Raw genomic sequence first — 15,458 nt, 5'->3', positions numbered from 1 at the left:
TCTGTCCCTAGCTAGGTTATAATTTGCTGTAATATAGAGATAATAGTTTTTATTTAACATCATTTCAGGGTACTTAGGAAAGTGTAGGTAGAGTAGGCCCAGAGTTGTTACAGTTTAGCAGCTGATTGGTAATACTAATTTGTAGTACTATGGAAAGGGAATTTTTAGATTTTTGACAGCAACTCAGAAGTATGATAAAGTGAGAACTTGTCTTATATGTTAATTAAAGCAGGGTCCCCAACTGGTGTATGAGCAAGCGAAGCTTCATCTGCATTACTGCCTGCAATCTCTGCCTCCTGTCAGATGTGAAGGCATTAGATTCTTACAGGAGCACAAACACTATTGCAAACTGTGTGCAAGAGGTCTGGGTTGCATGCTCTTTGTGAGTTTCTAATGCCCGATGATTTGAGGCGGCACTCTGAAATGGTGATGTAGTTCTGGGGTGTAGCTGCAAATATTAACATTAGCAGAAGTTTTGACTGTGCAAAGACCATGATAAGTCAGTTGCTTTGCAGATGCATATCAAAACCCTATCAGTGAGCAGCAGGTGACAGTTAAGCTGCATCTGGTGGCAGGCTTTATAGTGGCAAGTGAATTGATGTACTTCAGTTGTACAGCTGCATCTGGCGGAGGCTGTAAGTTAGAATCTGACACTTACTTTACTCTGCATGGCTCAGCCATTATTTTATTTACTGCTTCTGTCTGCAGCACTTTTCTGCACTGCACACTTGTCTCAGTCAGTTTTGGTAAGCTCACAAACCTTAGCCAAAATGAAAAAAAGACAAATGTCATTGTAGAGCTTCTTTGAAAAAGGGGAAAGACCCAGTGATGAGATGGAAGGAGACTAAGACTCCAGCAAAAAGAAAGCTGCACTAAAAAGAAAATACCAACAGTCCTCCTTAAATTACGGATGCATTTCAACAAACGATTCACATTCTGGAAGCTCACTTTGTATATTATGTGGTTACTGGCTACTCAGAAAAGCCACAAAGCGTTCAAAACTGCTTATTCTATGGAGACCAAGCACCCTGCTTTAAAAGACATGTCTTTGGAATTTTTTTTTTTTTTAAATGTGAACACAAAGAACAGAAGCAATTTTTGAAGGCCACCACTTCATCAAAAGTATCTGCATTAAGAGCATGATTCTTAGTGGTTAACCGCATTACTAAATCTAAGATGCCCTTTATTATTGATGAGGAGTCGATCCTGCCTGCTGCTGAGGACATTTGTCATGAGCTTTTAGGAAAGACAGCAGTTCAAAAGATGACATGTGTTCCTCATTCGGCGAGCACTGTAATGGGACGAACTGACAAAATTATCAGGAGGATATTGAGGCATGTTTGTTAGAGAGGATGAAAGAATCACTGTGGTATACAATCCAGTTTGATGAGTCTACAGATGTTGACAACAAGGCAACAGTGTTTGTGTGCGCTATATCTTTCAGGAGGATACACATGAAGATATACACACTTTTGTTGCCAACCAACACCAAAGCCACAGAACTGCTCAAGTCTTTGAGTGATTACAAACTGAATTGGGCATTTTTGTTGGTATATGCATGAACAGATTTACTGCCATGACTGAGCAGCTTTCTGGTTTCACTACTCAGGTCAAAGAGGTCACTTGTGAATGTGAGTCTCCACCCTGTCATCTACAGAGAAATGCTGGCTAGGTGAAAAATGTCACTTGAACTCAACAACATTTTGCAGGATGTGATTAAAATTATCAGCCACATTAAAGTACATGCCATTAACTCATGTCTGTTCAAGCATTCAGTGAGGAAGTGGACACAGAGCACACACATTTTGTTACAAACAGAAGTGAGATGATTTCCGAAAGGTAGATTACTAGCCAGAGTGTTTGAGTTATAAGAACTGCTTCAGAAATTTCTTTTAGAAAAATAGTCACCTACTGACAGCACACTTCAGTGACACAGATTGGGTTGCAAATCTTGCTTGTGTGACATAGTCTGTTCAGTAAACTCAGTCTGTCACTTTAGGGGAGCATGACAACTGTGTTCAAGTCATCAGATAAAGTGACTGAATTCAGAGCCAAACTGGACGTAGGGGGCAGTGAATGGACATTGGAAGTTTTGGCATGTTTCAAACAAGCAGAGATTTTTAAAAAATTATTTCATTTTATTTATTCATTTATTTTAATTTGATCAGAGAGAGAGAGAAAGTGAGAAAGCAAGCCACCAGGTCTGGGACGTAAACTGTGGTCAGCCACATGCGAGTGTCTGTTGCCTTAACCACCATGCCACCAACTGGTCCCATAAGCAGGGATTTTTGAAGAGTCGGAGCCAGGGCCTTTTTCTCTCAGCTGGTACATGATCACCTATCTTAGCTTTCAAAAGAGTTCAAGAATTACTTCCCATCCACAAAAGACCCCTGAACTGGCAAGGAATGGATCCATAACCCATTTGTTAGTAAGCCAAGTAAAGCAACTTTGTCCACACTAGAAGAGATCAACTACTTGAGATCGCAAAAGATGGCAGTATTAAAAGTGTGAGGGCGAGCAGGTGGAATTCCAAAGTAGCTGACCAACAATTTAAGTCCAGAACTGGGGCCTTGAGAATCATGCTGGGCGTGTGTGTACCTGTGTGCCCTAAATCCTAGAAGGAGAATAGAAAAGGGATGATTTCTTACTTTTTTACTCTCTGGTAAGTGAATGCAATTATGGCAATTAATCAATCAATCAATCTGTCGATCAGCCAGTAAGCAAGCACGTATGCACCAAGTGTTAATGGATTCATTGCTTAACAAAGAAAAGGTATGTTTGAGGACTAGCCAGGTGGCATGGTGGTTAAGGCGACTTGATATGTGACTGACTCCCCAGTTTGGAAAACACACCAGGCATGTGTGTGTGTGTGTGCATGCCCAAAATCTCAAGAAGAGAATAGAGGAGAAGGGACTGCAGGGTGGCCATCCCCACTGGGAGGTGGGGGAGATTTCTCACTTTCTCTCTCTTTCCAGCAAGCTCATGTGCCATATAGCAAAATAAATAAAAATATATATGATACAACTTCATATGTTCTGGATTAACGTCAAGGTGAAATATTCTGAGATTGCCACAAAAATATTGATAAAGCTTGCTTCCATTTCTAATATTCTAGACAGAGGATTGGAAATGTAGCCATTGTATTTGTGTAAGCTCTGCTTTCCTCCTTCACTTTGTTTCATCAAAACCTAATTTAACAATCACCTCTCTACCCTGCTTTATTTTATCACTTCCAGGGTGAGTAGGTCTTCTCTGTGCTGCTCCAACATTCAGGCATTACTTCTCTGGAATTAGTGATTCACTTGCCCATTGACCTCAGTAGGTTTTGATTGACATCAGCAAACAATGGCTATGGGCCAAATTTGGCCCACTATCTCTGTAAATAAAGTTTTATTGGAATACAGCCAAACTTACTTGTTCGTGTAATCTGTGGCTACACTTTTGCTGCCGTTGAAAAGCTGAGTTGAGACAGATCATGCAGCTTGTGAAGCCTAAAATATTCACTGTCTGGCGCTTTACAGAAAAAAAATTTTTTTTCCTAATCTGTGAGTTGTTTTATTAATTTTTATTTTGGCTGTTTCTTGCACATGTGTAGTCCACTTCCGGTGCTGAGTAAATTTTTTGTCAGAAAGAAATGCAGGTAGGCCAGTCTGAGGTGTGGTGGTTAAGGCAGCTGGATCCCACATGGCCACTATGCAGTTTGAATCCTAGACCCAGAGGCTTGAAAAACAAGCTGGGTGCAAATTGTGCATGTGCCCTAAATCCCAGAAGGAAAAATGGAGAAGGGATTGCAACATGACCATACCCTACAGGGGTTGCGTTCTCATGAAATCTTTCTCTCTCTTTCTGGCAATTGCACATGCCCTGTAGCAAATTATTTTTTTAAAAAAAAATACAGGTATGAGAAATATGATAACTGAAATGAGACATGAGTGATTTGAAGATGTGTTCCAGTTCTACTGGTAGACTCCGTAAGAGTAAAATCCAACCAAGCTTTATTTTCACCTTTTTTTTTTGTATTTTTTCTTGATTCCTCCCTGGTTAAATTAATTGCTCTCTTATGTACATAAATCTATAACAAAATTCAAGTGTTTATTCAATTTGAGTGTATTTCTATTACTATGTGAATTCCTTGAAGTCAGAGAACTGTTTAGTCCTATATAAATATAAATGAATATTTGTAGAACTGAACTGAGAAGGCTTTGTTTTAGAGAAAATTATTATTATTACTTTTTTTTTGAAAGAGAGATTTTTGCTATAGTGCTCATGTGCTCGCCAGAGGGGCAGAGACAGACAGAAAGTGAGACATCATCCCCCAGGGGGATGGCCACTTCCGCAATCCCTTCTCCATTCTCCTCTTGGGATTTTGGGCACGCACATGTGCCTGGTGTGAGTTTTAAGCCACCAGGTCCAAGACTTGAACCATAGTCAACTATGTGGGAATCCAGCAACGTACCCATTGCACCATTTGCTAGTCCCGAGAGCACGATTCTTTAAATTATTTTTATATTATATTAATGTAATACCTTTTAAAAAAAATACTGAAAAGATGGAATGAACGTTATCTTCTATAAATCTACAACCCTGAAGTAAACACTGATTGGTGTCTACACATTTATGCTTCTTTCCTTTTTTCCTTCTCTCTTTCACATACACATACATACTCATTATAGAGTTCACTCACATAATATAAGCATATACTTTATTAATTAATTTATTTATTTTAGGGAGAGATTTCCACTGTAGCACTTGCCGGGGAGACAGAGAGACAGATAGTAAGAAATGATCCCCAGGGGGATGGCATGCCACAATCCCTTTTCCTTTATTCTCCTCTCGGGATTTTGGGCACGAACACACACAAACCTAGCATGAGTTTCAAGTCGCCAGGTCTGGGACTTGATCCGCAATCAGCTACATGGGAGTCCAGCGACATAACCATTGTGCCATCTGCTGGTCCCGTAAGCATACACTTTTAAAAAAGGAATATACTGTCCTGCAACTTTCTTTTTTCACTTCTAAGTATGTAAGTGGTATACATAGAAGTGCTTCATTCTTTTCAGTGGCTATTTGGTATTTCTAGAATACTGATACCACAGTATTTTTAAGCAGGCCCTATGATGGACAGTTAGGTTGTTAATGTATTTTCGGTCTAACAATGCTATAGTAAATATCCTTGTACACGTCTTTCTGTATTTCCAATTCTATATCCATAGTATAAATTTGAAATTACAATTGCTCTATAAAATGGTATAGGAATTTAAAGTTTTTATGTATATACATTATTAAATGACTGTAATTAATCTTTTCTCAAGCAGGATATTAAGAGACTTATCTTCTCACCTCTGTATAACATTGTATATTATTTCATTCTAGTCGAGTTAAAATGACATCTTATTTAATTACGGTTTTTCATTTGGAGGGAGGTTTTGTATATGTTTCTTGTCCTTTTTTCCTACTGTTAATGCCTTTCCAGTCTTTAGTCTATTTCTTATTTTGACTGCTAAAATTTTTTTGTGATACAGAAGCATTTTTACATATTGGAGAATGGGTGATCCATCAGTTATGTTACCATGCAGATGTTTTACATTTTATGTAGTTCGGGCCAGTAGGTAGCATGGTGGTTAAAGCTCTGGACTCCCACATGGTGACTGAGGTTCAAGTCCTGTAGCTGGCAGCTTGCTTTCTCACTTAACTCTCTCTCTGGTCAAATTAAAAAATAGTGATATTAAATATAATTATATAAATCTTTAAAACATTTGATATAGTCAACTTTATCAGTCTGTATCATGTTTTGAATGTCCTGCTTCAATTAAAGAGTACAGAAAATTAACCCACATTTTCTTTATTTTATTGTTGAATATTTTATTATTAAAAATGCTGTCCACTTAGAATTATTTTGTATTAGGCGTCAGGTAGATATTAAGACTTTTACTTTAAGTGGTCAATTCTATTATTTTATTTTTAGAAAGATTTTTGCGATAGAGTGCGTGCACTTACTGAAGAGACAAAGAGAAACAGAGACAGAAAGGAAGAAATCTCCCCCCAGGAGGAATGGTCACACTCCAATCCCTTCTCCATTTTTCTCTCATGATTTTGGGCATACATGCACACATGCCTAACATGTGTTTCAAGCTGCCAGGTCTGGGACTCGAACCATAGTTGGCCATTAGGGAGTCCAGTTGACATAACCATTATCCCATCTGCTGGTCCCCAAGTGGTCAATTCTAGACAGTGTGTTTACATATACTTAATGTGAGGAGAAAAAAAAGTCAGAAATGCCTTCTATATTTTTAGCTTGATTATTTTCTCTTGTGTTTTTTTTTTTTTTAAAGTTTTTATTTCTTTATTTCCTCAATGAGTGAGAAAGACAGTATGCACACACCCTCAGCAGGATCTTGTTGTGGCAGTTCATCCCTAGCTTCTGCCAGCCCCCATGGGTACACATGTGCTCAGTATACTCAGGGAGATCTCAAATGGGAACCAGAACCTTCCTGCAAGGGTCACCCTTGTAAAGTGTCATAGTTCACCACTGGGCCAACATCTGACCCCTTTTTATATTTTAAAAAGCATTACAGACCAAAGAAATATATTTAAAACCAAAAGTCACCTGATGTCATGCTATTATAAAATTGAAATTTCATTTTTCACTCTTGAAGTTTCTGTCCACATTTATTTTATGTATAAGAAAGATTTTAGGGGCCCAGCAGATGGTGTAATGGTTATGTTGCTGGACTCCCCATGTGTCGACTGCAGTTTTTGACCCGGCGGCTTAAAGATCCCAACAGGCACATGTGTGTTGCCATCCCCTGGGGGTGATTTCACACTTTATGTCACTCTGTCTCTCTCTCTCTGGTGAGCACACGCGCCCTATAGCAAAAATTCTCTCAAAAAGAAATGCTGGTAGCAGTCTCTTACCTTTTAGGTACAGTATGGACTCCGCACATACTATATGTCAATTTTCTTGACTATCTACTGAGTGTTAGGACCTACAAAATATGAGTCATCAGGACAGTTATGATACATTTTTGCATAGAAAAGTACGTCATGATTTTCCTGACAACCTAATAGAAATTATTACTAGGAAATGTTTAAGGATTTAGTTCCTTTCGCCTTAGATATTCCTGAATCCTTCTGAAGGTCAAGGAAAGGCTACTATGAAATGTAAATGTTAAAGGAAATGACACATCTGATTTTTCTCTCTAGATTTTGGACTGGTTTGTACAGATATGTTTGGCCTTGAAACATGTACATGATAGAAAAATCCTTCATCGAGACATAAAATCACAGGTAAGCTTATTTCTACACTAGTGAGTTTTTTGGGTGTGTAGAGAGTTGTGGTCTTTTTTATTTTTACTTGTGATCTCTGGTCGACATGTAATCACAATGCATCTTTGTGGGTGTCACTGATAACTTCTAAATGGAGAAGGGCATGGACCTGCATTATCAGAGTTCTGGACCTAGTCAGGTGTGCAGCAGATTACCTGTCTTCTCCCTTTTCTGTTCTCCCTTCACTCTAATACTGGAAATCTTCTTGGTTTGCTCCCTCATTGTGATGGAGCAAATCTAAGGAAGGGATGTATGGGACGTAGTAATTGAGATGGAAGATAATTTTATGTCTGTCTCAGGTAACTTTATTCTCTCACTTTGACAGTAATTTGGATATAGACTTCTAGGTAGGAAATTGGTTTTCTAGATTTTGAAGACAGTGCTCATTTGTCTTTCGGCTTTTAGTCTTTCTGTTTAGGAATTTAAAGCCTTTATGATTTCTTACCCTTGTTTCTTTCTTTCTGGAAGATTTTAGGGTGTACTGTGTATCCCCATTGTTCCGAAATTTCAGTGTTATGGATCAGTGATGCTCAATTTTCATTAATTATTCCGTGCACTTTTTTGTTTTGTTTTGTTTTTTAATAAGGTGGGGATGCAAACAAAGGGAGAAAAGATAGGTATTTTTGCCATGTCTCCCTCTACCTGGTCCACCCTCCCGGTTAACCAGGATTACAGGCTCATGGCAAGGTACCCACCCTATTTAGGTTGGGTGGAACCAGACCTGGGCCTGCTATGTGACTCCAGGTTTGCATAATAATACCCTGCCACCTACACCACCTTGATTAGGCCATGCTATGCTCTTTTGTTACAGGAGTGTATGTTTCCTGTAGAAACCTTTCAGATACAGTTTAGCTCTTTGTTTCTTTTCTTTTCTTTTCTTTTAAATTTTTATGACAGAGGTTGTGTGTTCATGCATGTGCATGCAAGAGAGATAAAGAGAATATACCCCTCAATGAAGTCTGATTACACCACAATTCTTGTTTCTCTATTTCTCCATCCCATCAGGATCCTGGGCGCATATGCACATGCCCCGAGTATTTTTCTAACTGCTAGGGAAAAGATTCAAACCACATTTGGCTATGTAGAATCCAGCTTCCTCTGCACAGTGCTTGACTTCTGTGCCCTGAGGCTGGCCCAGCTACATTTTTTTCAAATATTGCTCTTTATCACTACCTTTATGGTCTTTTGGACATAGTTAGAATTTCTTAACTATCATTTACTTATCTACTTTGTTCTTTCGTATTTTCTGTTTGTCTCTCTGTTACCTTGTAGGTATTCTTCAGCCAGTCTCTTAGTTCACTGGATTCCTGTTTAATTTTTGTAAACTTGTTGCTTATTCTGTTGTAAGGGGGAAGGTCTTCAAAATGTTCGTGGAAAATATATATTAGGAAAAGCTATATTCATGGATTTCAAATTCTTTTTTGCACTGAAGTAAACTCATAGTCTAATTTCATTTTTCTTTTTATTTATTTATTTATTTACTTATTTTAATTTCACCAGAGAGGAAGAGAGGGAGAAGGAAAGTGAGAAAGCAAGCCACCAAGTCCAGGACTCAAACCGTGGTCAGCCATCTGGGAGTCCAGCACCCTTAACCTCCACACCACCTGCTGGCCCCTTAATTTCATTTTTTTATGAACTTTTTGAAGTCCTGTCATATTTGTTTCTTTATTGTATGACTGTTTTTTCCCCTAAGATTGCTATTAGTTAGTAGCTTTTTTATATATAACTGTTTTTATTTCTCCTTTTGTTATTGTTGTTAGAGGGCATGTGCACCCTAATAGAGGTAGAAAAAGAGGGAGGAATTATCACATCACAATCCTTTTTCTCCATATTTCCCTTTTTCAGGATTTTGGGCACACATGCCTGGTGTGTTTCTCAAGCTGCTGGGTTCATGACCTACACCGTCAAACTGGCCATGTGGGATCCAGTTGTTTTGACTACCAGGTCTTGGAACCACCTTGTCTTTTTCGTTTGTTTGTTTTGTTTTTATTGTTTGTTCATTTATATTTATTCTGTTTACCTCTTTGCAATTTTCTCAATATATTTAGTGATTTTGCAGTGTTTTGTAAAATTCTGTCTAAAGTGAATTCTAGTCTGATGCTTTTATTGGCTGATTTTCTTTGTATTAGATTTCTTTTCAGACTTTTTTTCTTTTTTTTTTTCCGGTATAGTCCTTTTTGGGAAGTGTTTTAGATCCACAGCTCATCTCTGTATAGAAGTTTCATGATTGCCTCACTTAGCCCCTCTTGGTTCCAGAATGGGGAGTTCAAGAGGCATCAAGTTCTTGTGTCTTCATACCTCCTTAGGCCTGAAAGTTCTTGTATAGGCTGATTGTCTCCGGATATAGAGTGGGAACAAGGGAAACTGGTTGGAGCTTCATACCCCATTTATCCTCTGCCACCTAAACCCATTTTATCCCATTTTACTTTATCCTGGTCAATCCCACAGTGTCATCTCTGGCCTTGAGCAAATGTGTGACTCAAGTTGTTGTCTTTTATTTTATTTTATTTTATTTTATTTTATTTTTTTAATTGCCAGAGGACATGTGCATTTGCCAGAGAGAGACAGAGGGAGGGAGAGAAAGCATTCTCAATGGGGCATGGTCATGCCACAGTCGCTTTTCCGTTTCTCCTATTGGGATTTTGGGCATCCGTGCACATGTGCCTAGCATGTTTCTCAAACCACTGGGGCTGATTTCAGACCTCCGTTGGCCATGTGGAATCTGGCTCCCCTAAACACTAGGTTGGAAGGCAGCACCTGTCTCAATTCTTCTGATAAAAAGTTTAGTTCCTTTTAACCCGCAAATTCTTGGCTTTACTGTTTCATATAGCATTGGAGTTTTGTATGCAAAATAGTGGGATAAATTATTGGAAGCATTTACACTTAATTTGTTATATTTAAGCTAGTTTGGGTTCTTAGGCAGTGATTTTTGGGGGGCAAGGGATCCAGATTTTTTTTAAATTTTTTTTTAGAGAGAGATTGATGCTATAGAAGACGTGTACTTGCCAGACAGACAGAGTGAGAAATCATCCCTCGGGGGGATGGCTATGCCTCAGTCCCTTCTCCTCCATTCTTCTTTCAGAATCTTGATCACCCGTACGCACGCAGCAAGCAAGAGTTTCAAGCCACCAGGTCCAGGACTCAAATTGTAGTCAGCTATATAGGAGTCCAGTAACATAACCACTATACTATCTGCTGGTCCTAAAAGTTTTTAATTTTGCCAAGGTCCAATTTATCTATTTTTGTCTTCTTTTTATTTTACGTTTGTGTTTCTGGTGTCATATCTAAGAAACTATTGGCCTAATCCAAGGGCATGTAGATTTACTCCTATGTTTTCCTTTAAGAGTTTTAGTTCTTATATTTAGGTCTTGAATCCCATGTTAGTTTATTTTTGCGCATGGTGCGAGATTAGAGGACAACATTTATTGTTTTGCATATAGATATCCAGTTATGTCAACATTACTTTTTTTAAGAGAGATTTTTGCAATACAGCACATGCTCTCACCAGAGAGACAGACAAAGAGACACAAAGTGAAAAGTCACCCCTGAGGAAGGATGGCCATGCCGCAATCCGTTCTCCTCCATTCTCCTCTTGAGATTTTTGGTCACATACGCATGTACCCAGTGCATGCTGCCAGATCCAGAACTCAGACTGTGGTCGACTACATGAGAGTCTGGCAGCATAACCATTACACCACCAGCATTATTTTTAACTGATTAATTTTTATGAATAATGTTGTCAACTCAGAATTGAACAGTAATAATACATCTGGGCTTTTTCTTCCTGTCTTTTACAGAACATATTTTTAACCAAAGATGGGACGGTACAACTTGGAGATTTTGGAATTGCTAGGGTTCTTAATAGGTAATCTTACAATTTTAAATTTTGTTTTGATATAATATCTTCAGTGTAACTTTGATCCATGATGATGTGTATGTGATAATTTATGATGTCTTTTTGTATTTTAACCTTCTTCAATTATTTTCTTTTCATTCTAGTACTGTAGAGCTGGCTCGAACTTGCATAGGTACCCCATACTACCTATCACCTGAAATCTGTGAAAACAAACCTTATAATAATAAAAGGTATTTAAAATGATATTCATTTTTATTTATTCATTCATTTATTTTAACTTGACCAGAGAGAGAAACAGAGCGGGGGGGAGAAAGTGAGAAAGCAAGCTACCAGGTTCAGGACTCAAACCATGGTCAGCCATGTGAGAGTGTCCAGCAACTCAATCATCACACCACCTGCTGGCCGCTTATGATGTATTTTTTTTTTCTTTTTTTGGAGAGGTTTTTGCTATAGGGCGTGTGCACTCGCCAGACAGACAGAGAGAGACAGAGAGACAGAAAGCGAGAAATCACCCCCCAGAGGGGATGGTCACACCGCAGTCCCTTCTCCTCCATTCTCCTCTCGGGATCTTGGGCACGCATGCACACGTGCCCGGCATGAGTTTTAAGCCACCAGGTCCGGGACGCAAACCGCGTCGACTATGTGGGAGTCCAGCGACATAGCCGTTACGCTAACTGCTTGTCCCAGCGAGAAATCACCCTGGCCACACTGCAATCCCTTCTCCTCCATTCTCCTCTCGGGATCTTGAGCATGCACGCACATGCTCCCGGCGTGAGTTAAGCCACCGGGTCCGGAACTCGAACCGCGCGGTTCACTACATGGAAGTCCGGCGACATAGCCATTATGCTAACTGCTGGTCCTTATGATGTATTTTTAAAAATCTTTCTATTATACTAAATTTATTAACCTTCAGAATACTTGGACTAGCAAGATGACATAATTGCTGGACTCCCAAATGGCCAACCATAGCTCGAGTCTCAGACCCAGTGGCTTGAAACTCATGGCAGGCATATGTGCATACATACCCAAAATACCAAGAAGAAAGTGGAGAAGGGATTATGGGATGGCCTACCACACTCCGGAGGGTGATTTCTCACTTCCTGCCTCTCCGTCTCTCTCTCTCTCTTTCCAGCGAACACACATGCCCTATAGTAAAAATCTCCCTTAAAAAAATGAAAAAAAAAAAAACAAACCATTCAGAATACTGTTCTAATTGAATAAGTGCACATGTAAACATATTTGTGGAAGTATTTTTTATATTTTATTTCTTCTGTGAGCGATAGGGAGACAGAGACACACCCCTAGCAAGATCTTCATACTGTGCTCTACCCCAGTCTCAACCAGCCTGGGTGAGGGCCACACACATGGCTGGTGTGCTCAGGGAGGTTCTAAACTGTGAACTCAGGACCTTTCTAGTTGCATTACCACTTCACCACCACCTGGCTCTTAAAAATATTTTTTAAATATATGGTAATGGGTATTCTGTGAAAGCTATTGCATTGTCTTGCTGAAACTACAAAAAAAAAGTTACTTAATTATTTAAGTTATAATTGTAAATAGAGTGCTTTCTTTGATATTTCTCTTTATAATAGACACTGCCTATTGAATTATAACTAACAATTATTGAACACTTACTAAATGCCAGACGCTGTTTTGGATGCATTTTATATATATTATGTGTGTGCGTGTGTTCTTTTTTAAGTTTTTTTAGATTTTTGCTATAGGGCACATCTGCTCACTGGAGAGAAACAAAGAGGAAGGGGAAAGTGAGAAATCATCCCTGGGGGAATGGCCACAATGCAATTCCTTTCTTCTCCATTCTCCTTTCAAGACTTTGGGCATGCACAAACATGTGCCTGTTGTGATTTTCAAGCCACCAACTCAGGGATTCAAACTGCAGTTGACCAGGACCAGCAGTTAGCGTAATGGCTATGTCGCTGGACTCCCATGTAGTCGACCATGGTTCAAGTCCCAGACCCAGTGGCTTAAAATCACACTGCGTGCATTGTGCCAAAGATCCTGAGAGGAGAATGGAGAAGGGATTGCATTGTGACCATCCCCCCTGGGGATGATTTCTCGCTTTCTGTCTCTCTGTCTTTGTGGCAAGCACATGCGCCCTATAGCAAAAAAAACCTCTCCAAAGTGCGGTTGGCCATGTGAGATCCAGTATATCTGACACCACAATACCTACTAGCCTAAATGCTTTCTATATGTTGACTCATAATCTTTATTATTATTTTTAGAGAGATTTTTGCTATGGGGCAAGCGTGCTCACTGTAGAGACAGAGAGAGACAGAAAGTGAGAAAGGGGGGATGGCCACACTGCAGTCCTTTCTCCATGGCCTCTTGGGATTTTGGGCATGCACACACACACGCACCCAGGATGAATTTTAAGCCACTGGGTCCGAGACTCAAACTGCGGTCGACTATGTGGGAATCCAGCAACATAACCATTATGCCATCTATCATTCCCAACTCTTAATCATTATATTAATTTTGTGAGATATAGGTATTAATCATCCCTTTTTATAAGGAAACCATATAGAGAGTTAAAAGTAACATCTGTGAAGTCCTTCAACCAATTAAGTTTTGATGCCAGTATCCAGAGTATCGTCTCTTCTCCTCTTGAAATTTTTGGGCAGTTATCTAGCTCCTTTGGCCATATTCCTAATCACCAAGTTGTAGTACGGCTAACAGATTGTGTACTATGTGAGGAGGAAGGGCAGTCCTACCATTGAATTCTAATCATTCTTTATTCTCACAAAATCCCAACCAAGGAACATTGATCTATTGGTTCTTCCAGGATTTTTCAGATTTTAATTTTAGTGAGTATTTTTTCATGTTTCTTAAAATGACATACTGCTTTTATATATTTTTAAATCATATTTTGCAAATAATTGAATGAAATGGTTTAACCTTTGTGAAATAAAAATAACTGAAGGGAAGGCTCATGAAATTTTTGATATTCTCTTAAATGTTAAATTCTTTTAATGAAACTTTAAATGCTTGGTAATCATTATTTTTCTAATCAGAACAAGATAGCTACTTTTGTCATTTGGTTATGGTTGAAATTTTGAGTAAAGGAAATGTTTTATGGAGTACTTATATTTTTTTTCAAAGCATTTTGATGCCGCTTATGTTTTCTTTAAGTGAAAAAACTTAAAGTACATTCTGATATTTAAAGAACATTTCTCATTTTTATCTTCCCTAGTGACATTTGGGCTTTGGGCTGTGTCCTATATGAGATGTGTACACTTAAGCACGCAGTAAGTAGAAGTTTCTAAAATATTTTTTAAATTATGTTAAAAAGTGAATAAAATTTCAGTTGTTCTAAAAATTGTGTTATCTTTCAGATGACTCACTGGTTCTAGAAATTCTTCTCCAAGGCAGTTTTTAAATTTGTCATCTTTCTTGAACTATGAATCTAATTTGATTTTCCTTTAATACATATGCATATATTATATATTTGTTGTTATAATGTGTATTTTATACTTTTTTCCAGAAAATTATTTCTAATGACAAAAATAAATTTTGCTCTCTTTTTAGTGTTAAATTTCTTTGCTATGAATTTGGTATTTTAACAAATTCTTTTTTTAGGTTTTTGCCATTGGGTGCATGTGCTCGCCAGAGATGCACAGAGGGGGAGTGAGAAATCATCCCCCCACCCCAAGAGATGGCCACACTGTAGTCCCTTTTCCTCCCTTCTCTTGAAATTTTTGGCCATGCATGCACTTACGCCCAGCATGATTTTCAAGCTCCCAGGTCTTGGACTTGAACTGCAGTCTTCCATGTGGGAATCCAGCACCTTAACTGCCATGCCACCTGCTGGCCCCTTAACAAATTTTATTCATTTAATTTGAGGAAAATTTCTCAAAATATTCAAGTTATTTGGGCTTTGAACTGAAGTTATTAAAGAATCTTGCTAAACATACTGAGGGATTCTTTTTTCAATTTAAATATGCTTTCATTTAGATTGTTTAAAATGTATACTTTTTTAAAAATAATTATTTTATTTTATTTATTCATTCATTTATTTTTTTTATTTATATTATCATCATAATCTTCTTTATATTACATTGGATTACATATAACTTTACATTGACTTCCATTGCTTTTTCAAAAGGGAATGCCATGCATGTCGGTCAATACAGAGACATCAATCTCCCCGCTTTATCATTCAATGTCTTTTCCATGCATTTCCCAATAATTATTATTATTATTATAATTTTTTAAAAACAGTCAATCACTATTTCTCATTTTGCTTGTTAAAAGACTT

General features: G+C 38.3%; 1 protein-coding gene across 1 annotated transcript in view; it reads left to right on the top strand.

The window, feature by feature from the left end:
• Positions 1-15,458, top strand: part of LOC102483142 (serine/threonine-protein kinase Nek1) — a gene marked incomplete at its 3' end in the record, with an annotated part of 67,081 nt that overhangs the window by 33,158 nt on the left and 18,465 nt on the right. The window contains exons 8-11 of the mRNA XM_014591339.2: positions 7,204-7,287; positions 11,124-11,191; positions 11,326-11,412; positions 14,394-14,448. Of these exons, the coding sequence (XP_014446825.1) occupies positions 7,204-7,287; positions 11,124-11,191; positions 11,326-11,412; positions 14,394-14,448 (294 nt within the window). The remainder of the gene's footprint in view (positions 1-7,203; positions 7,288-11,123; positions 11,192-11,325; positions 11,413-14,393; positions 14,449-15,458) is intronic.

Source organism: Tupaia chinensis, unplaced genomic scaffold, assembly GCF_000334495.1.
Source record: "Tupaia chinensis unplaced genomic scaffold, TupChi_1.0 Scaffold000051_1, whole genome shotgun sequence".
Taxonomy (NCBI): domain Eukaryota; kingdom Metazoa; phylum Chordata; class Mammalia; order Scandentia; family Tupaiidae; genus Tupaia; species Tupaia belangeri.
Note: the sequence above shows the minus strand (reverse complement) of the source record. Positions and strands in the feature narration are given on the sequence as shown.